A 22,254-nucleotide genomic window follows, 5' to 3' on the forward strand; every position below is an offset into this window, starting at 1 on the left:
GGTCTTTCAATTATTTCATTCAACGGACAGCTTAAAAGCATGATTCATGTAATTCGCATACATCTAAAAGTGGGGGCAAAGTCAAAAGAATAAAAGTGCACACCTAGTCATTCTATTTTTTAGTTTTAAAACTACTTTTAGCATCATAGGAAATACACTTTTGTGATGTTTGAATTATCTTGTTTTGTACAGAAATTGACCTTATCCATAAATTTGTTGACAAACCTTCCACTCTCAATCCATAATTGTTCAAACTAAACATCCTTTGTTATTTTCCTTTAATTCTCTATCAATACTTGAACTATCCTTATCATTCAATTAGCATCTTAGAAAATACATCTTTGTAATGTTTAAATTATCATGTTTTGTACACAAATTGACCTTATCCCTAAATTTGTCAACAAACCTACCACACTCAATCCATAATGGTTCACACTTACCATCCTTTGAAGCAATTTTTTAATCTCTATCAACACTTGTAACTTGGGAGCTCCTAGTTGCTAAGGCAATCTTCAAGTGTTCCTCTAACCCATCTATTCTAATTGTGCAAAAGATACATATCTCTTATCCCACTTTGGTTTTCTTCCATCTACATGTCTCACGTTGAAGATGCTAGATAGTTGTCAATTGTGCTATGAATTTCTTTGTCTGCCAAGTGATATTTCCCCTTATATAGGTCGTTTATTGATTATCATGTGTAAGGTTAACACCAAGATACTATTTTCTCATTTTCTAACATTTTTCCCCACCAAGAATCATGAGATATAATTGAAGTGGATTTTTTTATTTCTTTATTATTATTCAGACATACATACAAATTGATATTCCATGCAGTCATCTATTTTGATATTACATTTGATTCAGAAATAAATTTCTTATTTAGAAAACTCTTTCCCAAACTTAAACCATCTATTTAACTCATTCTTTTAAAACAAAATAGCTATAAAATAACAAACCATAATAATTACCTCAATAGAAACGATACATGTCTATGACAAAAGGACATCATAAATCAGAATTGGCGTCTACTTTCTAATAACATACATTTGGTTAAAATCTCCATAAAAACTTGTGTTAAAATAAACATGTGGTATAGTGATTCACGTGGTCAAATTAAACTCTTAACACCACAGGACAGCCTCAATTCCATACACAAGTGCCTTTCCATACATCTTTAATCTATAAAATCTCAAATTTATGGGGATAACCATAACATATCTAAGAATATGCAACCTTGGAGGCAAACACACCCCTGAGAGGATAGTGACACCATTAAAGCTTCAAGACCACGTTACTGAAGAAAGTGGCATTCAAAAGTCTTCTATTGGCAAATAGTCAAAAACAAATATACTAGCTATATTACCAACAGGGTAAGATAATTTGGTTTATTTCAAACATTCTTTTACGTTTAAAAGTTGTGGTAGTCATTGTGTGAATGGTTGCATATTTTGTTTAATAATCATTTCATTGAGTTTGTGTATACACAATTTCTGAATAACTCTCAGAAAAATGTTTCCCACTCACATATTGTTGGGAAGAAACTTGAGGGAGTGATTGAGAGATCATAAGAGTTGGATGAGGGAGTGTATACACCTAAAACATCCCTGATCTGTCCCTAGAACAAAACAAAAAAATCCTCAAAGTATTTGGATGATTTTTGACATTGAAAACTAAATATATAAAAAAAAGTTTTAAATTTATTTTGCTAAATTGACAATGTAAGAGCCCACAATGTTCGAAGTTGTACATGACATAAAAAATATTTGACAATACTAAAGTTATATATTTATTTGTCAATCAAAGCTAAAGTTTTATAGATTAAATCATAAATATTAAAATTATAAATCTAATACTTAATTCAAGTTTTTTATATTCATCATAATAAGCATTAATTAAAAAATTATATTTAAAAAAAATTATAATTATAAATTTAATTTAATAACTTTTACATATTTAATTATAAGAATCAAAAAATTATTCATGTAATATTGTTTATATATATAAAAACTTCAAGGCCATTGAATTTTAAATTTAAACATTCATTAAATGATCCATTTCTGCCAAGGGAGATAGTGACTTAAATGATTCTCAGCCTTGGGATATTTGATAGCTAGAATGAGGCTTAGTTGCATGGGTTATAATATCTGTAGTATTTTGTAATATTTTCAAGTTTGACACTTTTGGATACATGTTTGACACATTTTGATTTGGATATTTATATTGATAGACCATGTTTTTTATATTTGAAACTATTTATATAATGTTGCTTTACTAATTTATATTTCTGCTATCATTATTTATGTTGTTATACCACTATTTTTTTTAATAATGCAAAAAAGGTTTTAAGGGGACCCAAAACACCATACAAAGATTAAATCAAAAGGTAAAGCAATAAGATTCCCCAATACAAGCAACAAACCATCCAAAGCCAAATACCGACCAAACAAAAAAGAAATCAAATGCTGCCACGGATAAATCAATGAATATCAAACACATGTGATGAATGCCTAGAGTGTTTACCTTTCACAGTGATCCATCCTTCCTCAACTTTAGCAGCAGCAACCTGCCAACACAGAATCTGGAGCCAAAGGCCCAGCATCTCTCAAATATCCAGCCAGCACCGATTATACAACCAAGGCCGGCCTCTTCCAGCAAAGGAGAAACATCAGGCCCAGCAGCACCAGCTAAAACAGGGAAACCAGCAAAATTATTATCCCAGCCAACAGAGGAGTGTCCAAACTGGTATTAACAATAACCTCCAGAACTAGCTTTACCAGCAGACCCAACAGAAACATTTTACGCAGAAATGTTACCAGTAGTCCCACCTCCGGAAGACACATTACCAGCAGACCAAGCAGAAATATTTCCAGCAGAGGATAAACCAGCAGCAGCAAGATTGTCACCAACAGGAGAATCCTGTGCAATGATCTGGAAAAAGCTCATCTTAAAAACATTATAGTATTCAAAAGCACCCTTCCACCAAGAAGCGGACTTTATTTTCTTAGCCCTCTCTAACCCACATTGGGTCGCCATGTGACCCATTTTAAAGTTATACCACTGTTGTAATTCGTGAATCAGTGACTTATTTGCATATTGTCTTGTTGCTCATCAACTTGACATTTCTCTATCTATAATATCTTCATATAATTTGAAAAATCCACACACAAACATCTACACACACACACACACACACACACATATATATTCTCATCCCCTGCCATCCCCTATTTTTAGCTCTTTAGGAAATGTCCTGAAAATGTGTCCCCTATCGTCCCCCAATCCTCTTCCCCAAAACGTCATGGAAGATAGATTTAAAATGTATATTGCAAAGATTAAAGCACCTAATTTACATTTTCCAATCCACTTGCATACAGACAATGTATTATACATCAGGAAATCGTAAATGGTTACCAATCTCATTGAAAATCTTTTGTTAAGGGAGCGAAGCCCCTATATTAGGATGTCTTTAACTATGAAATTTTCTCCCCTCCTTGGAGATTAAGGAAAATGTTTTTCTTTAGTTTAGCCAACTTTTATCCTACTGTAAAAGAACAATATGATTGATAAGTAGGAGATATTTTAACTACATAGTTGATTATCAAAAGATCTGCTAACTCTGTATTTTACCAATCTGTTTTCAATTTTTTTTCTATGGCTATAGCCAACAGGTTTTCAAGATGTCCAAATAGAAAAAAAATTCCAAAATAATAGAGGCAATTTACCAATCTTTAAGTGCAGCCTAAGGTAACCTAGAATTGTATCTCCCTTGTAACTTCGGCCTTTCATGAATGTCAAGAAAACCAGATTTATTGCCAAATGCTTTTTTCATATGATCCGACATGTCCATATCAAGTAGGCACATCATCAGCACTATTTACTTATACCCTTAATACCAACTTGATCAAGACTTCCATGGAACAATCCATTATATATTTATCCTATTTGTTGGGTGGGAGACATCCAAATCTTCACAAAACTGGTTCATAGGTGACCGAATGGATCCTTGATTTGCTTTTGACTTCTGTCACCATGATATGAATTTTCAACACCAAAATTATAGAAGAAAAGATAACCACAATTAGGAATAGACATGTATTGGAGACTCTGCGTCTTGGTACTAATGAAAGAATATGTATCTTCAATTGCAAGTTTATATGAACTATTGAATAAGTACTAACAAATCCAAACCAAGCAATCCACACAAACTTGCTTCTATGAAATTAAAGGCAAATAAATAAGCTACATGCTGCAAATCAGGCAGAAAAGAAGATGAATGTGCCCATATTGGGCATTTGTTCAAGCAACGATTAGTTTAAAGTTTTACAGGTCACTTCTCTTCCCATGTATATGAAGCCTGATCAACAACTAGATAGTCTCCTCGAATATCCTTAGCAATGCGAATTTTTTCATCTAAATACACTGTTTCAAACCTGCAAAAGAGTGCAACTATTTTTGTCAGAAGATATCAAGCCAAGACATTTAGAGTGTTCTATTTATGATATCATGTTTTCAATGTTTGAGAGCATATACCTCTGTCCCTGTACCTTATGAGATTAAAGGACTTCCATTTTTGCAGAATAAAGTTGTGCATACCAAAAGAATTAATCATATTTTGGGAGAAAAGCATCACTAGAATGTTAATTCCATGCACTGTATAAGATTGTTGTTTATGTAATTGACAAATTTTGTGTCTATTATCTCAGAAATCTTAGGTTACAAAAACTAAGCTGGGCATTTGAATTCAAGGCTATGGAACTAGCTTCTACAAAGATTGCAAATTATAGTCAGAGAATATGATATTGAATGTCTTTCCCTCATTTGCCCCATTATTCCCCAGTCATGTTCAGTCAATATTGTGTATGCATTGTACCACTATTATAAGCAGAGAGAGCAAGAAAAACAAAACAAGGCATGGAATAAAATATGACAGCAGTGTTCTATAGTTAGAAGTGCCCCGGCACCAATGCTTATAAATGCTGGCAAAGCATAAATCAAACTGAGAATCCCTATGCTCTTACAATACAACAGATACAATGCACATGCATATCTGTAACAGTCAATTATACACACAAATTTGCAATCAAATGCAATTGCACACAGTCTAGACAGGTGCCTATCACAAGACATGAGGCGAAAAATAGAGCTTCAAACAGCCAAATTAATAGTGACAATGATGCTCTTGGATTGTAGCAATACCCAGTTAGTGAAAAAAAAAAAGCTTGATACCAACTATCAACTTCTGAAAACAGACCTTAGAGTGTGCCAATATAGACCAAAAATCACTGTATCTGAAAACGCATGTAGCATTGCCAGTAGTATCGCTATTGCTCATACCTGGTTTCAGATATAATCATGAAGCTCAAGCCACTGGGACTGCGCATACAGGTCCTATTACTTCCAGAATGGCAATGGCAAAGGCTTCTTAATTTATACAGTTTTGGTAGCTGTCAATTATTTGGGAAAAGAGAAGAGTCAGCAAGTTGTCTCAATTATCAAGCTGTAATGCATCACATCCAACACCACAAGTTATCACTCTTGGTTGGCTCAATCCTCTTGTGAGGAATATGAAAGTAATTTTCATCATCCAGACACCACTAAGTGAAGCTTTGCAACTCATCGATCAAACAAGGCAACCTGCTACAAATTCATTTACTCACCATGTTCCAAAAACCAAATATAACTCCAGACCCAAGTAGGTGAGCTAGTTGAAAAATTGTGATCGAATCTAACAAGTCATTACCTCATTCGTCATCCATCATGGCCGTTGGATCACATTTGTCACATCAAAGAGATACCTCACTTGAATTCCCACAGTTTCGTAGAGGTCATCAAACATGCCTCTTGATATATAGGGCTTGTGCAGGATTGATAAAAGATTTTCAATTCTACAAATACATAGTTATCATGCCTCTATTCAGAAACTACCAAGCTAGACAACCCTGACCATTAACAAGCTTTCATATATTCTAGCAAGTATTTAGAACCACCTATTTTGATTTGTTAAGAACTTAGTGCAATTGCATTTCTTTTCTTGATAAGTAGTCTCGCTATAAATCCAAAACAAAGAAAAAAAAATCATCATGAGGCTAGATTAGGCAAAAATCTCACCACCCACTCACTCGAACAACATTTTTTGCTCTATAAGCAAGGTTCTACACTAGAGTAATGTGCCATCTCAACATTCTTGCAATCAGTCATTTATCTCCTTTCCACCATGGTTCAAACTTATATCATTACAAAAGCCTTAAGGAACAAGATGTCGGATACACTCCCAAAAGAGTCAAATGTGTCTAGTTAGAGTGCTAAGTGCACTCTGGAATGTCTAACTCATGCCTAGCTAGAGAATGTCCAGGATAAGGGAAGATATTCATAAATAGCACATTACACTTCCATCAAAGGTGCATTCAGAACCAAGACTTAACAAACATATTGTCTAGACTTGATGCAAAAAACTAAAGTTTAAAAACATTCAAACTCTAGCATTCAAATAAACATTTCCAATGACATACAAAGTGAAATTGAAGCTCATAGGATGGTATGAAAGTTTGCAAAACCCAAATTTTAGCCTGCCCCTTATAATTGACTTTAGAAGATCTACGCAATTCATATTATTCTTATTTATTGATAGAAATATAGATGATTGCATTATCAATAGACAATGCACTTGAACTGCACACACTACTCTAGTAATAACGATGACCAAGGCTCTTGCTTCCTCCATAATGTTCTATAAAATTACAAAAATGTATGTATATAGATGTCAGCATCAGCACTCAGCAATATCTTTTTCCAGTTCCTCAAAAATGGACAGCTAAACCCCCAATCAAACATTATTTGAAGCAATAATGTATGATAACATATTTATAATTATTTGATCTATTCAGTAAAATAAACTTATGAAATTGGAAAAAGATGGCTGAAATGGACTGACTTGGCAAAACTGTTGTCCTAAACAAATGCAGCCATAGGTATCTTGGCATTGTGAGCATAGCATGCATACCATCAAAATTTCTAAAGAAAATTGAATAAATCTAAGTATGTTTAGACCAAGTTGATAGGTAGATTTTGGAATATAGGCTTAACTCTATGTTACCAAATGCCCCCAGTGCAGATCTAGTGCAAACCAGATCCATAAACTGGTCCAATTACCCTATGCATTCTAGTAGATAGCAGCCATGGAAAGTTGGAATATTCCAAAGGGCTATCTAATGACTGATCTCAGCATTTAGAAGAATTAGGAGTCACCTTCAAGTGCACAAACCCCAGCAAATCCAAATATCCACTCAAACAGTTCCAAGTGCGCCCAAGCACATGCCTAATCCAATCAAGGTTTTGATATGGGGACCCATAGCTAGACATTTTCTACCCCTCGTGTCAAAGCCCAAGAGGGCTACAAATTCCACGATGTCTTGATTGAGCCCAACTAGAGGGCAATTGTTGTCCTTGTGTTTTGATTGCATTTTACTCATGAACAATTTCTGCTTCTATGCATGAGCCCACAACTCAACAATCTCCGCTCCAAGTCAGAAAGTTGAGCCCAAGCCCGTGACATATTCCGATCTGCCCCATGAAGTCCAAGCCCAAGAGTTGACATTCTCCACTCTAGCTTGTATGAGCCCAAGACATGGGAAAAATCCAAAAAACTCCATTAGCCCCACAAGGCAACAATTTCTGTTCAAACACTAGGAGCCCAACAAGTGGACAAAATCCAAAAATTCTAGATGAAGTATGAGCCCAAGACATGGGAGAAATCTGAACAATTTCAAGAGCCCAAGGACATTGCAATTTCCACCTTCAATCATTTGCAATAAAACATCATTGGAAAGGAAGCAAACCAAGTCGGCCTCATGGTGGCTTTACAATTTGTAATTAATTTTATCCTCAAAATAGGTTGGCCTAGCTTCAATAGGCACCTCAAATCCTATAAAAGACTGGTTGTTGAAATTCATTTCAACACCCAACATAGTTTGATCAAGTAAAAAGCAGAGTGGACAAACAAATTTCATATTGGAAATCGACTTTGGAAAGTTAGAAATCATTGAAAGGTAACTTGAGGAAGACATTAAAACTGACTTGATTTTGGATCACATTGGTGTTTGAGCATATTGTTTTGTGCTAGGTTGGCTCCTATACCTAGTGGATGTTTATTCTTTGTAATCGGTATAAATGAGAGATCATTTTGCACTTGAGAGTGTGGAGGAGGTGTGAGAGGATAATGTAAGCAAGGTGAATGCAAATTGTACTTCAAGGGAACATAGGCATAGGAGATTCTATTTATCAGTTCGGTAGTAATAGACTGCTAGTCCATCTTGTTGTAATTGAAATGAGATCAATGAACCTAACTGAGGTGAAATCTGAGATTGTATTGTGAGCCGTGTGCCTGCAGATTGGATTGTAAGCCTGTGGATGTAAGTATACCTTTTGTTCTCCATTTTATGCTCTTAACTAGGCAATACTTTTACTAGAGTACATCATCTTATGGGTTAGACTCCCACCAGGGTTTTCCCTAATGGGTTTCCTCGAGAACAAATCTTGTGTCCATGTGTCATGTGTTGTAGATCTTGCATTTACTGTTTATCTTTCAGATCTGTATTACATTTCAGAGGTTTTGAGTAATAATTGGCATAATTGATTCACCCCTTCTTCTCAATTAAGCCTGTCTTCTTTGGGCCTAACAATTGGTATCAGAGCTAAGGCCTTTTGCAGAAGCTTAACCGCTTGAAGGATATTGGGCATGGCAAGTTTGAGGAAAGAGTCTGAAGTTTGATGGTACTAACTATCTGAATGGAAGGATCGGATGGCTACTTACCTGGTATGCATGGGAGATGAATATTGGCAAGTTACAACAGACAAGAACTATGTTATTCGGACCGATTTACCACAAACTGCTGCAGCTAAAAAGAAGAAATTAAAAGAGAACATGTTAGCTAGAGAAGCAATTATAAATCATTATCTTATACAGAGTATTCACATATCTATGGATCAAGGACAGCAGATAAGGTGTGGACCAAATTGGGAACTACTTATAAAGGTGATGAATATGTTAAGCAAGCTAAGTCGCATGGATTGAAAGGAAATTATGAAGACGTGGATGAGCAAAAATGAGACTATTGCATCCTTTATGCAGAAGATAAATGATCTGGTTTGTGCAATCAGATGCGTTGGTGAAACCTTGAAGGAAGATGAGGTTATAGACAAGATTCTGAGATCTTTGCCAAAGCGTTACAGTGAGAAAGTTGCTGCTATTGAAGAGTTAAGAACAATCAGAAAGATTCCCAGAGAAGCATTGATTGGAAGACTTAGTGTATATAAGATGACTATTCTTGACAAGAAACTTCCAAAGGTTGAGACGCATTCAAAGCCACAGTCAGTAAGGACAGAAGAATGATTGAAAATGGGAACCCTTCTGCTGCGAACAATGACAAAAGGATAGTCGAGTATGATGATTCTGTAAGTTCCTCAAATTCTGCTAGATTTGGAAGATATGCTGAAGATTGAGAAGAAATTGAAGAGGAAGAAATTAAGCTGGATGAGCTGGACTCCTTGAGTGAAAGAAGACTACCTACAGGATCTGGTAAGTATGACGAAAAACTACCTTTGAAATGCTTTAATTGTAGTAAGATTGGACATATTGCATCCAGATGTCCTGACAAAGTTGCTAGAAATAATAAGTATAAAGGAAAATCTAAGAAATTCAAACATAAGGGGGAAAGAGGTTATTATGCTGTTGATGAAGGTGTGACTGATGAAGAATCTGTTGCTAGTGAAGAAGAAATTGTGTTCATTGCTATTAAAGAAGAAAACCTTAGTTAACAGATCCGGATCCAGAGCCGTGGCTGGATTCGTCTGGATTCTTCTAGATTTTTTTTTAATTTTTTTTTTCAATTGTTTTCATATAATCATAATGGATGTGATCCACAGATTCATACCAGAATCATAGATTCATACTGTGAAATGATTTAGAATCATAGATTCATACTTTGAAATGATTTAGAATTAGAATTATGTACATTTCTCTCATTTTTAGTATATAGAATGCATATTATATATATTTTTATACACACACACACACGAATCCTCCAAGAATCAAAATTGGGAAAAAAAAAATTGAATCCATGGATCCAATTCACATGCCCAAACCGGATTCCTTTCATGAATCAGTAACTAAGAAGAAAATACTAATGAAGAGAGAGAGCTTTGATTTTGCATGTTAAAAAGAGAAAAGAATGGGTCATTGATAGGGGATTTTCACGTCATATGACTAGTGATAAGTTTGTAAAATTTTTAAAAATCCAATGAAAGCGTCGGTAGGTTCAGTAATGATGCCTCTTGTTTGATAAAAGGAAAAGGATCTATTTCTCCTAATGGTAAGAATAATATTGAAGATGTTCTATATGTTGAAGGTTTGAAACATAACTTGTTGAGTGTTGGACAACTACTGGCTAAAGGTTGCAAGTTAGAATTCATGAATGGTATGTGCAAAATTCTTAGAGGCAATGGAGAATTGATTGAATCTGGTACACAGGCCGAAGGTAACCTATTTCATTTGAAAACAGTTGAGAGCTATGGCACAAAAGATTTTATCATGTGAATTTTGATAATATTGGGAAGATTAGCACTAGTAATGTTGTGAGAGTTTTATCTTAACTAGTGAAGACTAATAATATGTGCAAAGAATGTCAATTACGAAAGATGACTAGATCTACTTTTAAAAATAAGATGTATACTTCAAATGATTTGCTAGATCTGGTGCATATAGATTTCTGTGGTCCTACAAGAACAAGAAGCTACTATGGAGACAGTTACTTTATGGTGTTTATTGATGACTATTCCAGAGTGATGTGGGTGACATGTTTGAAAGAAAAATCAGAAGGTTTTCAGAAATTTCAGAACTTTAAGGTGATGGTTGAGAGTGAATCCGAAAGAAGATTAAAGTGCTTGAGATCGGACAGAGAAGGTGAATTCACATCCGGCAAATTCTCTGTTTTTTGTGAAGAACATGGGATTAAGAGACAGACTTTTGCTCTACAAACCCCACAGCATAATGGTGTTGGTAAAGGAACAGACCAATTTTAGACACGGCTAGAACAATGATGATTGAAGGAAAACTACCGCAGATCTACTAGAGAGAAGCAGTGAGTACAACAGTGTATACTTTGAACATAGTGCAGATTAAGCAGTGAACTAGTATGACTCCTTATGAATTATGGTATGGACATGCCCCTACTGTGAAATACTTTAGAATTTTTGGAAGTAAATGCTATATTAAGAGAGATTAAGATGTTGGGAAGTTTGATCGTACATGTAATGAAGGAATATTTCTTGGTTATGCTACAAAGAGAAAGGCATATAAATGTTACAACTATAGATACAAGAAATTTATTGCAATTACAAATGTCAGATTCGATGAGTGTGTGAAAAGATTTGGAAGTGACTACAGATATGATATACATGAAGAAAATAGTCAGGATGAGGAAGTACAGAATCAGATTGAGTTGTTGAATCGTATGGTAGAACAAACAGAGGTTAATTTGAAAGAGAATGACAATTAAGAGTCTCATACAAAATATACTCTGAAGACACCAAGGTATGTAAAGATTTATCACTCTGAGAATGCTATTATGGGTGAGTTAAACAGAGGTGTTCAAACTAGAGTTAAGATTGCCAGGAATAAAACAAGTTTATTATGTGAGATTGAGCCTAAAGATGTTAATGAAGCATGTAATGATGAAGCTGGGTAAAAGCTGTGGGAGAAGAGTTAGATTATATTAAGAAGAACAATGCTTGGATTCTTGTTCCTAGACCTATGGACAAGAATGTGATTGGAACTAAGTGGGTATTCAGGAACAAATTGAATGAGCAAGGTAAAGTGGTCTAGAATAAAACAAGACTGGTATGCAAATGCCATTCACAAATTGAAGGTACTGATTTCAATGAACCTTTTGCTCCTGTTGCAGGAATTGAAGTATTTAGATTATTGCTTGCATATGTTGCTTACAGACATTTTTGAAGTTTATCAGATGGATTATAAGTCAGCATTTCTTAATGGCAAGTTAGAGGAAGATGTTTATATTGAACAACCTAATGGATTTAGACTAACACGATGAAGGAGATATGGTTTGTAGATTAAAGAAATCTTTGTAAGGATTGAAGGAAGCTCCAAGAGACTGGTATAACAGATTGGACCGATATTTACTAAGAATTGGTTTCACTAAAAGAACCGCAGATGGTAATTGGTACTTCAAAGTAACTAATGACAATATTTTGATTGCTTAACTATTTTTTGATGACATTATATTTGAAGGTAATGATGATTTGAGTAAAGTTGTGCTAATGAAATGCAAAAATAGCTTCAGATGTCTATGATAGGAGAGATGAAATTCATTCTTGGATTGCAAATTACACAACTGGATAAAGGAATCTTTGTTGCTCTGTCCTAATATGTCAGAGAGTTGTTGAAGAAGTTTGGGATGGAAGACTCTAAACCGGTTGGTACTCCTACAATGATTGGTTGCAAATTGACAAATTAGACGAGATACACATCCATGGCCAGTGGATTGCTTTACTTGATACGAACTAGACCAAATATTATAAATGATGTTAGTATTGTTGCTAGATTTCAAGTTTATCCAAAAGAGTCACATGTGATTCTATAAAAATAATTTTCAGTTACTAGAAAGGAATAGTTGATTATGGGTTATGGCTTGACAAAGATAGAGATTTTAAACTTTTTGCATATACTGATGTTGATTGGGTGGGAAATTTGGATGACTAAATGAGTACTAGTGGAGGTTCATTCTTCTTGGGTAAAAGGTTAATCTGTTGGACTAATAAGAAGGATTGTGTTTCAGAGTCTACTGTTGAAGCTGAATATGTTGTTGCTACTAATAATCGTGCACAAGTCATTTGGATGAAGCAGAGGTTCAAATATTTGAAGGAATGCATTGATGAACTGAATTTTTATACTGTGACAATTCAAGTGTTGTTAATATTTCAAAGAATCGAGTACAACATTCAAGGACAAAGCATATTTCAATTAACTACCATTTCTTAAGGGACAAAGTAAACAAAAAAGAAGTTCAATTGGATTATGTGCCTACTAAAGAGCAAATTAGATATTTTCACAAAGCCTTTACCGAAGGATACATTTGAGTATCTCCGAGGTAAACTTAGGGTCATAGCCCCTCCTAGTCAAAGTTAAAGATGTTTGGTGTGGCATCAACTTAGTGCACTATCAGGATATCATTTCCTTGGATTGGTGCATTGGGGGCTTCTCCTAAGAAGGAGTAAGTCCTGTGTGGTTTGATGGTGTAGATTATTAGTCAGCCTTTTTGAGGATAGTTCAGAGCTTTAATCTCTATGGCCCCTTCGCCATTGATGTCAAAGGGGGAGAGGTAATTGTGAAAAACATATATATGAAAGGGAAAGAGATTGTGTGTTAAATGATGGTACAATTTAGAGGGAGAGATATTGTTGAAGATATGGAGAATTTTTTTGAGTTGGATAAACACCATGATCAGGTGGATATATTATGACTTTGTGCATTGATTAGTTTTTCACTTTATATGTTGCCATCAATGCCACACGGGGAGATTGCTTGAGGTTTGGTTGAGCATGTTAGAGATACTTGAGGTGTTTTGACATTAGTGTTTTCTCATTGATGTCAACATATTATTTGCAAACAATGTATTGAGCAGTGTTCAGTTTGGTGACTTGAATGGTTCGTTCAATATATTGAAGATCTATTGCTTTGATTTGAAATAAAGGTTCTAAGATATCTATAGTTGATGCTTGTCAACTTACAGAGGTTTGCATGATTGTTTGAGTGAATTGTGGTTGAGATGTTCGTTATTGGTATTACAGTGTTACAATGTGTAGAGCTTGAGTATTTGGTTTGGTATGAGTTGGATTTCATGGTTCAGAGGTTGCGAAGCTAGTATTACCATTGTGTTTGTAGTTGTTATTGTACATGATTCAATGTACAACAAGCTATCTTTTGGTATGACAATGATCGGTACTACAAAGTTCTTGTTGATTGGTGCTAAAGATGAGTTTGGATTTCGAGTTGGAATTGATACGAAGGTTTTGGATGGTATTCATGGTGCTTGTTCATGTTCTTGGATCGTGCAATGATCATATTGTTGGTTTGCATTTATTGAGAAGATTAGAATTGTTGTTTTGGTAGTGTGCGGACATTTCTTCATCTTGGTTGATGGAGTAATGATTTTAGATTCTTGGCATTGCATTGGCAAAGGTGTAGTGTATTCGTAATTGAAGATTTGGGTCCTACTTTGGATTGCATTGGTATTTGAGCATATTGTTTTGTACTAGGTTGGCTCCTAATACCTAGTGGATGTTTATTCTTTGTAATTGATATAAATGAGAGATCATTTTGTAATTGAGAGTGTGGAAGAGGTGTGAGAGGATAATGTAAGCAAGATGAATGCAAAATGTACTTCACTGGAATTGTATAGGCATAAGGTTGTTATTTCTCTATTGATGGACTGTTGTCCATCTTGTTGTAATTGAAATGAGATCTGTGGACCGGACTAAAGGCCATATATGACATTGTATTGTAAGCAGTGTGCTCTTTGCAATGTGCCTGCAGAATAGGTTGTAAGCCTAAGCACGCCTTTTGTTCTCCATTTTATGCTCTTAACTAGGCAATATGGTTAGCAATGTACATCATCTTGTGGGTTAACTCCATCAAGGACAAATCTTGTTTCCATGTGTCATGTGTTGTAAATCTTAAATTTACTAGCTGTCTTTCATATATGTATTATGTCTAAGAGGTTTTGAGTAATAATTAGCATAACTAATTCAATGTAAGGTTTGTTTGGGCCTTAATTACAAGCACTTCACTTCAATTACTTGGTGTTCATTGATTTGCATAGCTTATGGTTTTTGCTGACTTTTTTCCTATCAACAATACACTCAAAGATAAAACATTGCAAATAATTTCCAACGCATTCGAAAACAGTAGAAATGCCAACCGACACCTTTCCAACCACTTCTTGAATACAATATCAAACTCAAATATAAACAAATGCAATACAAGACATTCAATAAAACCAACGATTCACCACAAGATAACAATTTGTTATTTCCAAAATAACATTCAAGTGTCGAACATATAACCATGAATCACAAACTATTGAGATAAAACCAGCAAACTCTTATAATATCTTAAACAACGATATTGCCTTATACAGCAGCAATATAACAACCAGCAACTAAAACATTATTCTATTATACAATAGCAATACAATAACCAATACACAGAAACCAATCCTAAATATAGATTTAACAGTCGGATTGGAATGATAGCATAAAAACCTGTAAGCGCAAAAGAGACACCTGAAGTGATGTTTCTCGAGACAATGGGTTTGCGTCAATTGTCTGCTAGCACGAGGGGCTACGTCGTCCAACTAGCTGAAAGTTGAAGCTTTCTAAGACTCTCACAAGAGAGGAAACTGAACTAAATAATAAAATCAAGCATGCCAACAATGAACCTCTTTCCCCTTTTAATACACAAACCAAGACTCTTTGGCTCCTCTCTGGTTTTCGTCCTATTCCTTGTGACTCCTCAACTTCTCTCTGATAAATTGTCTTATTTCTCCTCATTTTTTTGTCCTTTGTATAACATTAAATTGACCTTTTTATATTTTTGAGTCTATGTCTCAGAGTCAATTTTAATATTATATAGAATAAGACTTCAATTTTTCTAATGTCCCGAAAGGGAACATTACAAATCTCCCCTCCTTAAAATTGATTGTCCCCAAGCAATCAATACCAGGATCCCATACAAGTCTACAGGCAGCCCTGTAGTCCAAACTGAGAACAATTTTGGCCACACTGCAAAGCCAGATGACTCTCTGCAATCTATCTCTCAACCGGATCCCTGGATCCCATATAAATCTATAGTTAGTCCAATAGCCCAAACTAACAATCTCACTCCAACTAAGATCACTAGCACCACTATGGTCGCATGCCTGTGGGAACTCAACCATTTGCCAACCAACTCCTGGAAACCTTACTAACCACAGGGAAGTTCCTCCTGGATCCCACAAACAAAAGGGCCATCCACCTTCCCAACTGCCTGCAATATTCTTGTCATTCCCAAAACTACGAGGGCAAAAACACACACAAATTTTTTTGTTTAAGTATAATAAAATTAATTATTATAATGCTTGAGTAGATAAGTTTGCGATCACAGCTTAAGTATAGATTCTCTACATTGTTAAATTAATACTCTTGCTATTAAAATAATATCGACGTTTATTTCGTTTCATATTAATCTTAAAACAATAGATTAAAACATACTAATACTAAAACAATTTTTAAAAAAAGAATAATAATCTAACATAACAAATACTACACTACATCTTACTTATTAAATTTACTAATAAACTAACTTAACCAAACTAAATCTCTTAGCATCTAATTCAATCATTTATTAAACTATCATACATTAATATCTTAAAAATTAAAACTAACCACAACTAACTAAAAACTAATGACAAAGTAAAAACTAACATAAATTATAATACAAAACTATATCTAAATGACAACTATCTAATTCATAACAAAACATATGCTAAAACTTAAACTAATTTAGAAATGAAACTAAATAATAAATAACAATTTAATAACTAAACTAATAACAAAAACACAAAATAAAAACTAACTAAATAGACATATTATTAAATTAACACTACTAAAAAGAAATAAATATATACTAAAGTTTTAAACAAATGACTTTACACAAAAAATCATAATTTATATCTATCTTAAAAATAACTTAAACTAACTACTAAGCAAAAATTAATCAACTAATTCAATGAAATCTATTTCTAAACTAACTAAGAACAAAAAAAACATAAATTTTAAACTAATCTAAATTCATAATTTTAATCAAGTTTAACTTAATTACATTCTAAAAACTATCAACTAAAACAATTTTAATAAACTTAAATTAATATAAAATCTAACACACACCTAAACTAACCTAAACTAACCCCTACAATACCTACCCTAACTCCCCCCTACACCCTACCACCAACCCCCACTAACCCACGCGCTTCCCAAGGGCTGCGCTTGGGACAGCGCGCTGCCCAAGTGGAGGGGGCAGGGTACTGACCAAAGCCTGCCATGAAAGGTGGCGTCCAAGCCAAGAGAGAAAGGGTTAAACTAAAAAATGTTAATCTCCTTTCTTTACACATTGCAAGAGGGGTAATTTCCATGGAGGTGACAAGATGACGTCACCCATATGATTTCAAAAGGACTAGCAACATAAACATTTTTAAAAACTGCCTTTATAAACTGACATGCATGGAGAGAAGACATGCATTGATGAAATAAAGTTTTATAGGTAAGAAAGTAGATATTTAGGATATTATGTTATATGTATATATTTTTTTTTTTGAATTTTTCTACTTTGTTTTAATTCAAAATTTAAATAAGAGAATAATTTAAAGAATATCCTCTGTTGTCTATTTCAAAGTAAATTGGTCTCCCATACAAATTCCAGTGAGTAAATTGCTCCTGTGAGTGCTTTTTTTTTTGTGATCATATTTTTTTTTTCTAAGTATGGATTTACAAAGCAAATGTAATATAATTTTCTTTTAAGGTGTATAATAATTTTTTTTTATAAAGAGGTATATATTATTTGAATGCATTTAAACCATGGATTTATTGATTTCTCAAACAACTTGAATTGAACTATAAACCATAATTATTTTTCTTTCCTCAACATAGTTTTTTTTTTTTTTTTTTTTTTTTTTTATTTAAGATATAAGAAAAACTTAAAAATTTTGCTCAATCAAACTGAATCTATATCCATGATATAATTTTCGTTTCCAACATAGAAGTAAACTTGAAATTTGCCTAATTAAATCAACACCATTTCCATCCTATATTTGATGTGCATCCATCCAATTTAAAATTTACAATAAAATCACATGACAAGCAATTAAACTCAACCACCAATTTTATTGGCAAACTTGATTCAAGGGCTCAGTCGGGAAAGAATCAAGAAGAAAACCTGGCTTCGTTGCCAATCCAACAAAGTTTGAAATAACAATTTACATAGGATATCAATCCCAAATTTCAACAATATAATTGAATTTTCTTCATGACCCTCATCAAGGGATTCATAACAATTTCTGCAACACATTTCTAGAACCATGGATGGAACAGAATTCTGATCAGGTGACAACAAGCATGACCAAGAACCATTCAACCATGCATATTCACACAAGGTTATCACTATATGATTCACAATGAATCAACACTAGGGAAAGGTGGATTCTTCCAACCAGGAAAAGTCAAGCACAACACCAACAGATGCTCAATCGGGGCTATAAACCAAAAACTTCCGTTCTTCCATTTCAACATACCATAATCATACAAGGTTTGTGCTGACAGGTAGGGGCCCATAACACCCTACCCTTTCTCCCTCTTCTCATCCTGAGAAGAGACTCTGCACTGGTTGGAGTCCAACTAAACAGACCTTTCCCAAAATTGGTCACTTCTACCCTATCCAAGGGTGAGTAATACCAAAACACCCATGCAAGAAAATCTCAAAATTTCAAACATAAACATGAAAAGAAAACATCCAAAATAACATAGTTTTCAAATCTTCCCACATACCCACAAACATACAAACATTCAAACAACAACAAGGTAGCATAAGCATGAAACAAGAATGAAGTCTGAACAAGGGAGATGACAATTCCTATCTGCACAAAGAGGTAATGACAAATGAACAAGTTTGAGTAGAGTTTCCCCTTCCTTGCTTCAATCTTCAAAACTCTTCTCTAAATGTAGAGATTGGGTAACAACCTCCACTAGTCCAAGAAGGGCCTCTAAATAAGCCTCAAACTCAACCACCAAAGGGATCAATAACTACACCCACCCACTTACAAATCTAGAAGCTCCTAACTCAACCCACACTATGGTTAAACACTAAGTGGAGGTGAGGTGAGGTAACTCAAGATAACCACTATTTTCGCTCAAAGGTAAAATGAGACTTTTTGAGTGGTCTCAAAAGTCAACAAAAGGGGCTTAGGGGTTGGAAAAGACCCCTAACCCATACCCATACCCCTTGGGTATAAAAATTTCATGTTTTAAAGCCTTAGGAATAGGTTTAGAGCCAAACAAAGGCTAGGAAATTAAATAAGACCATCCAACAACTCTAACAATGCAGATTAAGCACTAATCCGGATTAAGGGATGACTAACCTCAATAAGAACCCAATTAGCAAACTGACACTAGCTAAATCTGACTTCGATCCAAAGGTTACACAGCTAACCCCAACTAGCACGCTGAAGAACATAAACAATTTACGAGTGTCAAGCGACACTAAAAGAACATAGTTACGAACATTAACATTTACCGATCGATACATACATCTCACAATACAATACTAGAATTACGAACAACAAGGTTTCCAAAATTAGTACATAGGGATCAGTTATGTTCCTCCGTAGGGTTTCTCGGCTAAATATCTGCACACATCAGTAGTCCCATAAAATCACATGCACATATGTATATACGTATCAAAAATTCACATAAATTGAAACATACATCAATCAGGGTTTCTCTCATTTCTTAACCATTAAAATCTCGTAAATCAAAGTATCAATCCTACATTTACTAATTTCATCAACACACATATATCTAAAACCTTAAATGACGAACATCAAATATCTAGAAGTAACATCACACAGCATGAAATAATATAATATGTTCAAGTATCTGATAATGTCTCGACATCCCGAGTCGTGAGTATCAAAATGACAAATAACAACTAAGGCTACGAAGGGTCGAGGCGAGGCCTCACAATTCTACTTCTCAGTGCCCATAATGGGTGGTGTGTCCAAGTTGCTCAACTACCACAATGCTGCTCTACTAACTGAATGCTCTCTCGCTATACTACTCACCATATCTCTATCCAAGGCTGATTTGCAATCAGTGTTATGTCCTTCTCTCAAGGCAACAACCCCTTGGCTGCAACAAGTATCAATTTGAGGCTCCTCACTGTCATCAAATTCGAATAGTGGATTCTCCATTATCCGATCAACATCCATCTCAAAAAGTGAATTACTATGTTTCACCCAATCAACACTATGCATGCTAGAAGTAATAACATCATTGTAGGCTTCAATTTTCTTGTTCATTTGATTTGCATGCAAAGGAAAAACTGCTGCAATGTCATCTTTCCCATGCAAAAACTCATCATGTGAAGATTCTAAGTTGCTCTTACTTTGAGTAGGACCAACCTCATCAAATTTTTTGTCAAGAATAATCTTTAAATCACCAGATAAGATGCTAGAATAATCTTTACCATTAATCAAAGTGGGTTCTCACTTATGTTTTTCATCATGTTTAGGCTGAACTATGTATTTCCCAACTCCCTCAATGATGATCTGCACTTCTTGAGTTGTCTCTTCTTCCTTGTTCTTGTCCCAAATGTGATCAAGAGACCAAACATGCTTATGAATGAAACATAACTGCTCTTTTGCAAGAAGATCTCGACTCAATTCATAATACTTCTTTTTTGCTAGATCAATCTTGTTTTGTAGCTTTGGATGGAAATCCATGTAATCACTGAAGGGTAACTCTTTTTGAATCTTTGAAGGAAGTTTGTTATACTCATCCAACATATCAAGCACCTCTGCTCTTAAATCAAGTTGTGAGTCTCGAACTAACTATTGATGTAGTTTAATAAGATCTTTTCTGACTCCTTGGAAGCCACATTTTGTTCCATAGTAACACATTCTTCCTTTCAAGTTATAATTTTCTGATCAAACTGTTCCTTTTTGAAATCCTCAGATAATGGAATGAACTGCAGTAGAAATGTTGGTATCCATTTGCTCCGAGTTCATAGACATTTTACGATGCAACTTAAAACTGAATTCCCTGTCCGCTTAAAGCTATCTCAGAATCTGTGTTCCTTCACTATTATCGGTTCAGTTGTTACACTTGTAACATGAAGCGTCCTTAGACATTTCAATATTGACAAAACTTCCGAAAATGATTCTGAGTCTGCTTCAATAACAAGACATCCCAAAATTGGTGACAAATATAGTCTCCAAGAATGAGATGACACATAAAAATTATTCAGTCAAAACATAACACTGTGATTTTTGTGAGTGAATGAATTTTCGCATAAATTCATTCCACCATTTTTCAGTACTCTGTTTCCTAGCATTTGTCAATGGCAACTTTATGACCTTAGAGTTTACTCCTTTTTCAATTGTTAATGCTGTCAAGGCTTCTATCTTTATCGTGTGCCCAAATGTCACTAAGACTTCCAAATTGGACACTAACCACGTTCGATCTGGTATTCTTTATGCAAGTTAACATGATTTCTGCAAATCATTTGAAGTTATTATTCTGTCATGGATTCCCTTTCTACACATCTGCTGGCTTCATAAAATGAATCTCAAGAATTGAAGTTCACAGCCTTCTTATCTCTTTTCCTTTTAATTAATAATAGGCATAAAGTCAAACAATTGCAGACAACAAATCAGAATAATAGGTAACTCTGTGGTTATTGCACCTTTCCATACACACAAGGCATTTAAATATTAATATAGGAATGGTATTCGCATCTGTATTTTACCAAAGTCATGTGAGCTGAGGGTGTCGGATATCTCTAGTTGTGATGTCGTATGGGAACACATTCTAAAGGACCCTCTAGAGTATTCAACAAAACCTTCACTCGACAGCCATGAGGTATACATGGAATATTTTTTTTTCATCCATGCTTTCCTTCCCTTTCATAACTCCTCCCAATATGCAAGAGATGGTTTCTGTCCTCTTACTCATTTACGCCAAATAGGATCCTCTACAATATGCACACTATCATACATTGTCCCATCCTCAATCACATCAACAGGAGGCAAGTTATTCTAAGATGCATCTTTTTGGCTTTCTTTCCAAGCTTTGTATCTTGTCTCTGCATCAAGAATATTGTCTAGTTCTTCTGTTGGGGTACTATTTGGATCAAATATTTCCTTATACAATCTCTCAGCAACATTGTTATTCAAGTACTCATCTTCTCCTCGTTCCCAATAATCATCATTCATTTTCTAGAATAGTGCTTCAATATCAACATTATTGTCACCGCGATCAAAGTCATCTACATAATTATACTATTGAAAATAGTATTTTTCTTCCTCCTCCCCATCGTGGAGTTTATCTTCTACAGATATCTGCCAATACCCATAATCATCTCGGCCAAAGTAT

The 22,254-nt window shown here is 34.6% G+C and overlaps 1 protein-coding gene across 1 annotated transcript in view; it reads right to left on the reverse strand.

Moving 5' to 3' along the window:
* Positions 1–4,069: 4,069 nt before the first annotated feature.
* LOC149551839 (Plastid-lipid associated protein PAP / fibrillin family protein) overlaps positions 4,070–22,254 on the reverse strand; it is a 57,320-nt gene continuing 39,135 nt past the window's right edge. Inside the window, exon 3 of the mRNA XM_089787345.1 lies at positions 4,070–4,430. Within this exon, the coding sequence (XP_089643471.1) occupies positions 4,328–4,430 (103 nt within the window). The 3' untranslated portion in view covers positions 4,070–4,327. The remainder of the gene's footprint in view (positions 4,431–22,254) is intronic.

Source organism: Cupressus sempervirens, chromosome 6 (genome assembly GCF_028749045.1).
Source record: "Cupressus sempervirens isolate cs-2001-9-10 chromosome 6, ASM2874904v1, whole genome shotgun sequence".
Lineage (NCBI taxonomy): Eukaryota > Viridiplantae > Streptophyta > Pinopsida > Cupressales > Cupressaceae > Cupressus > Cupressus sempervirens.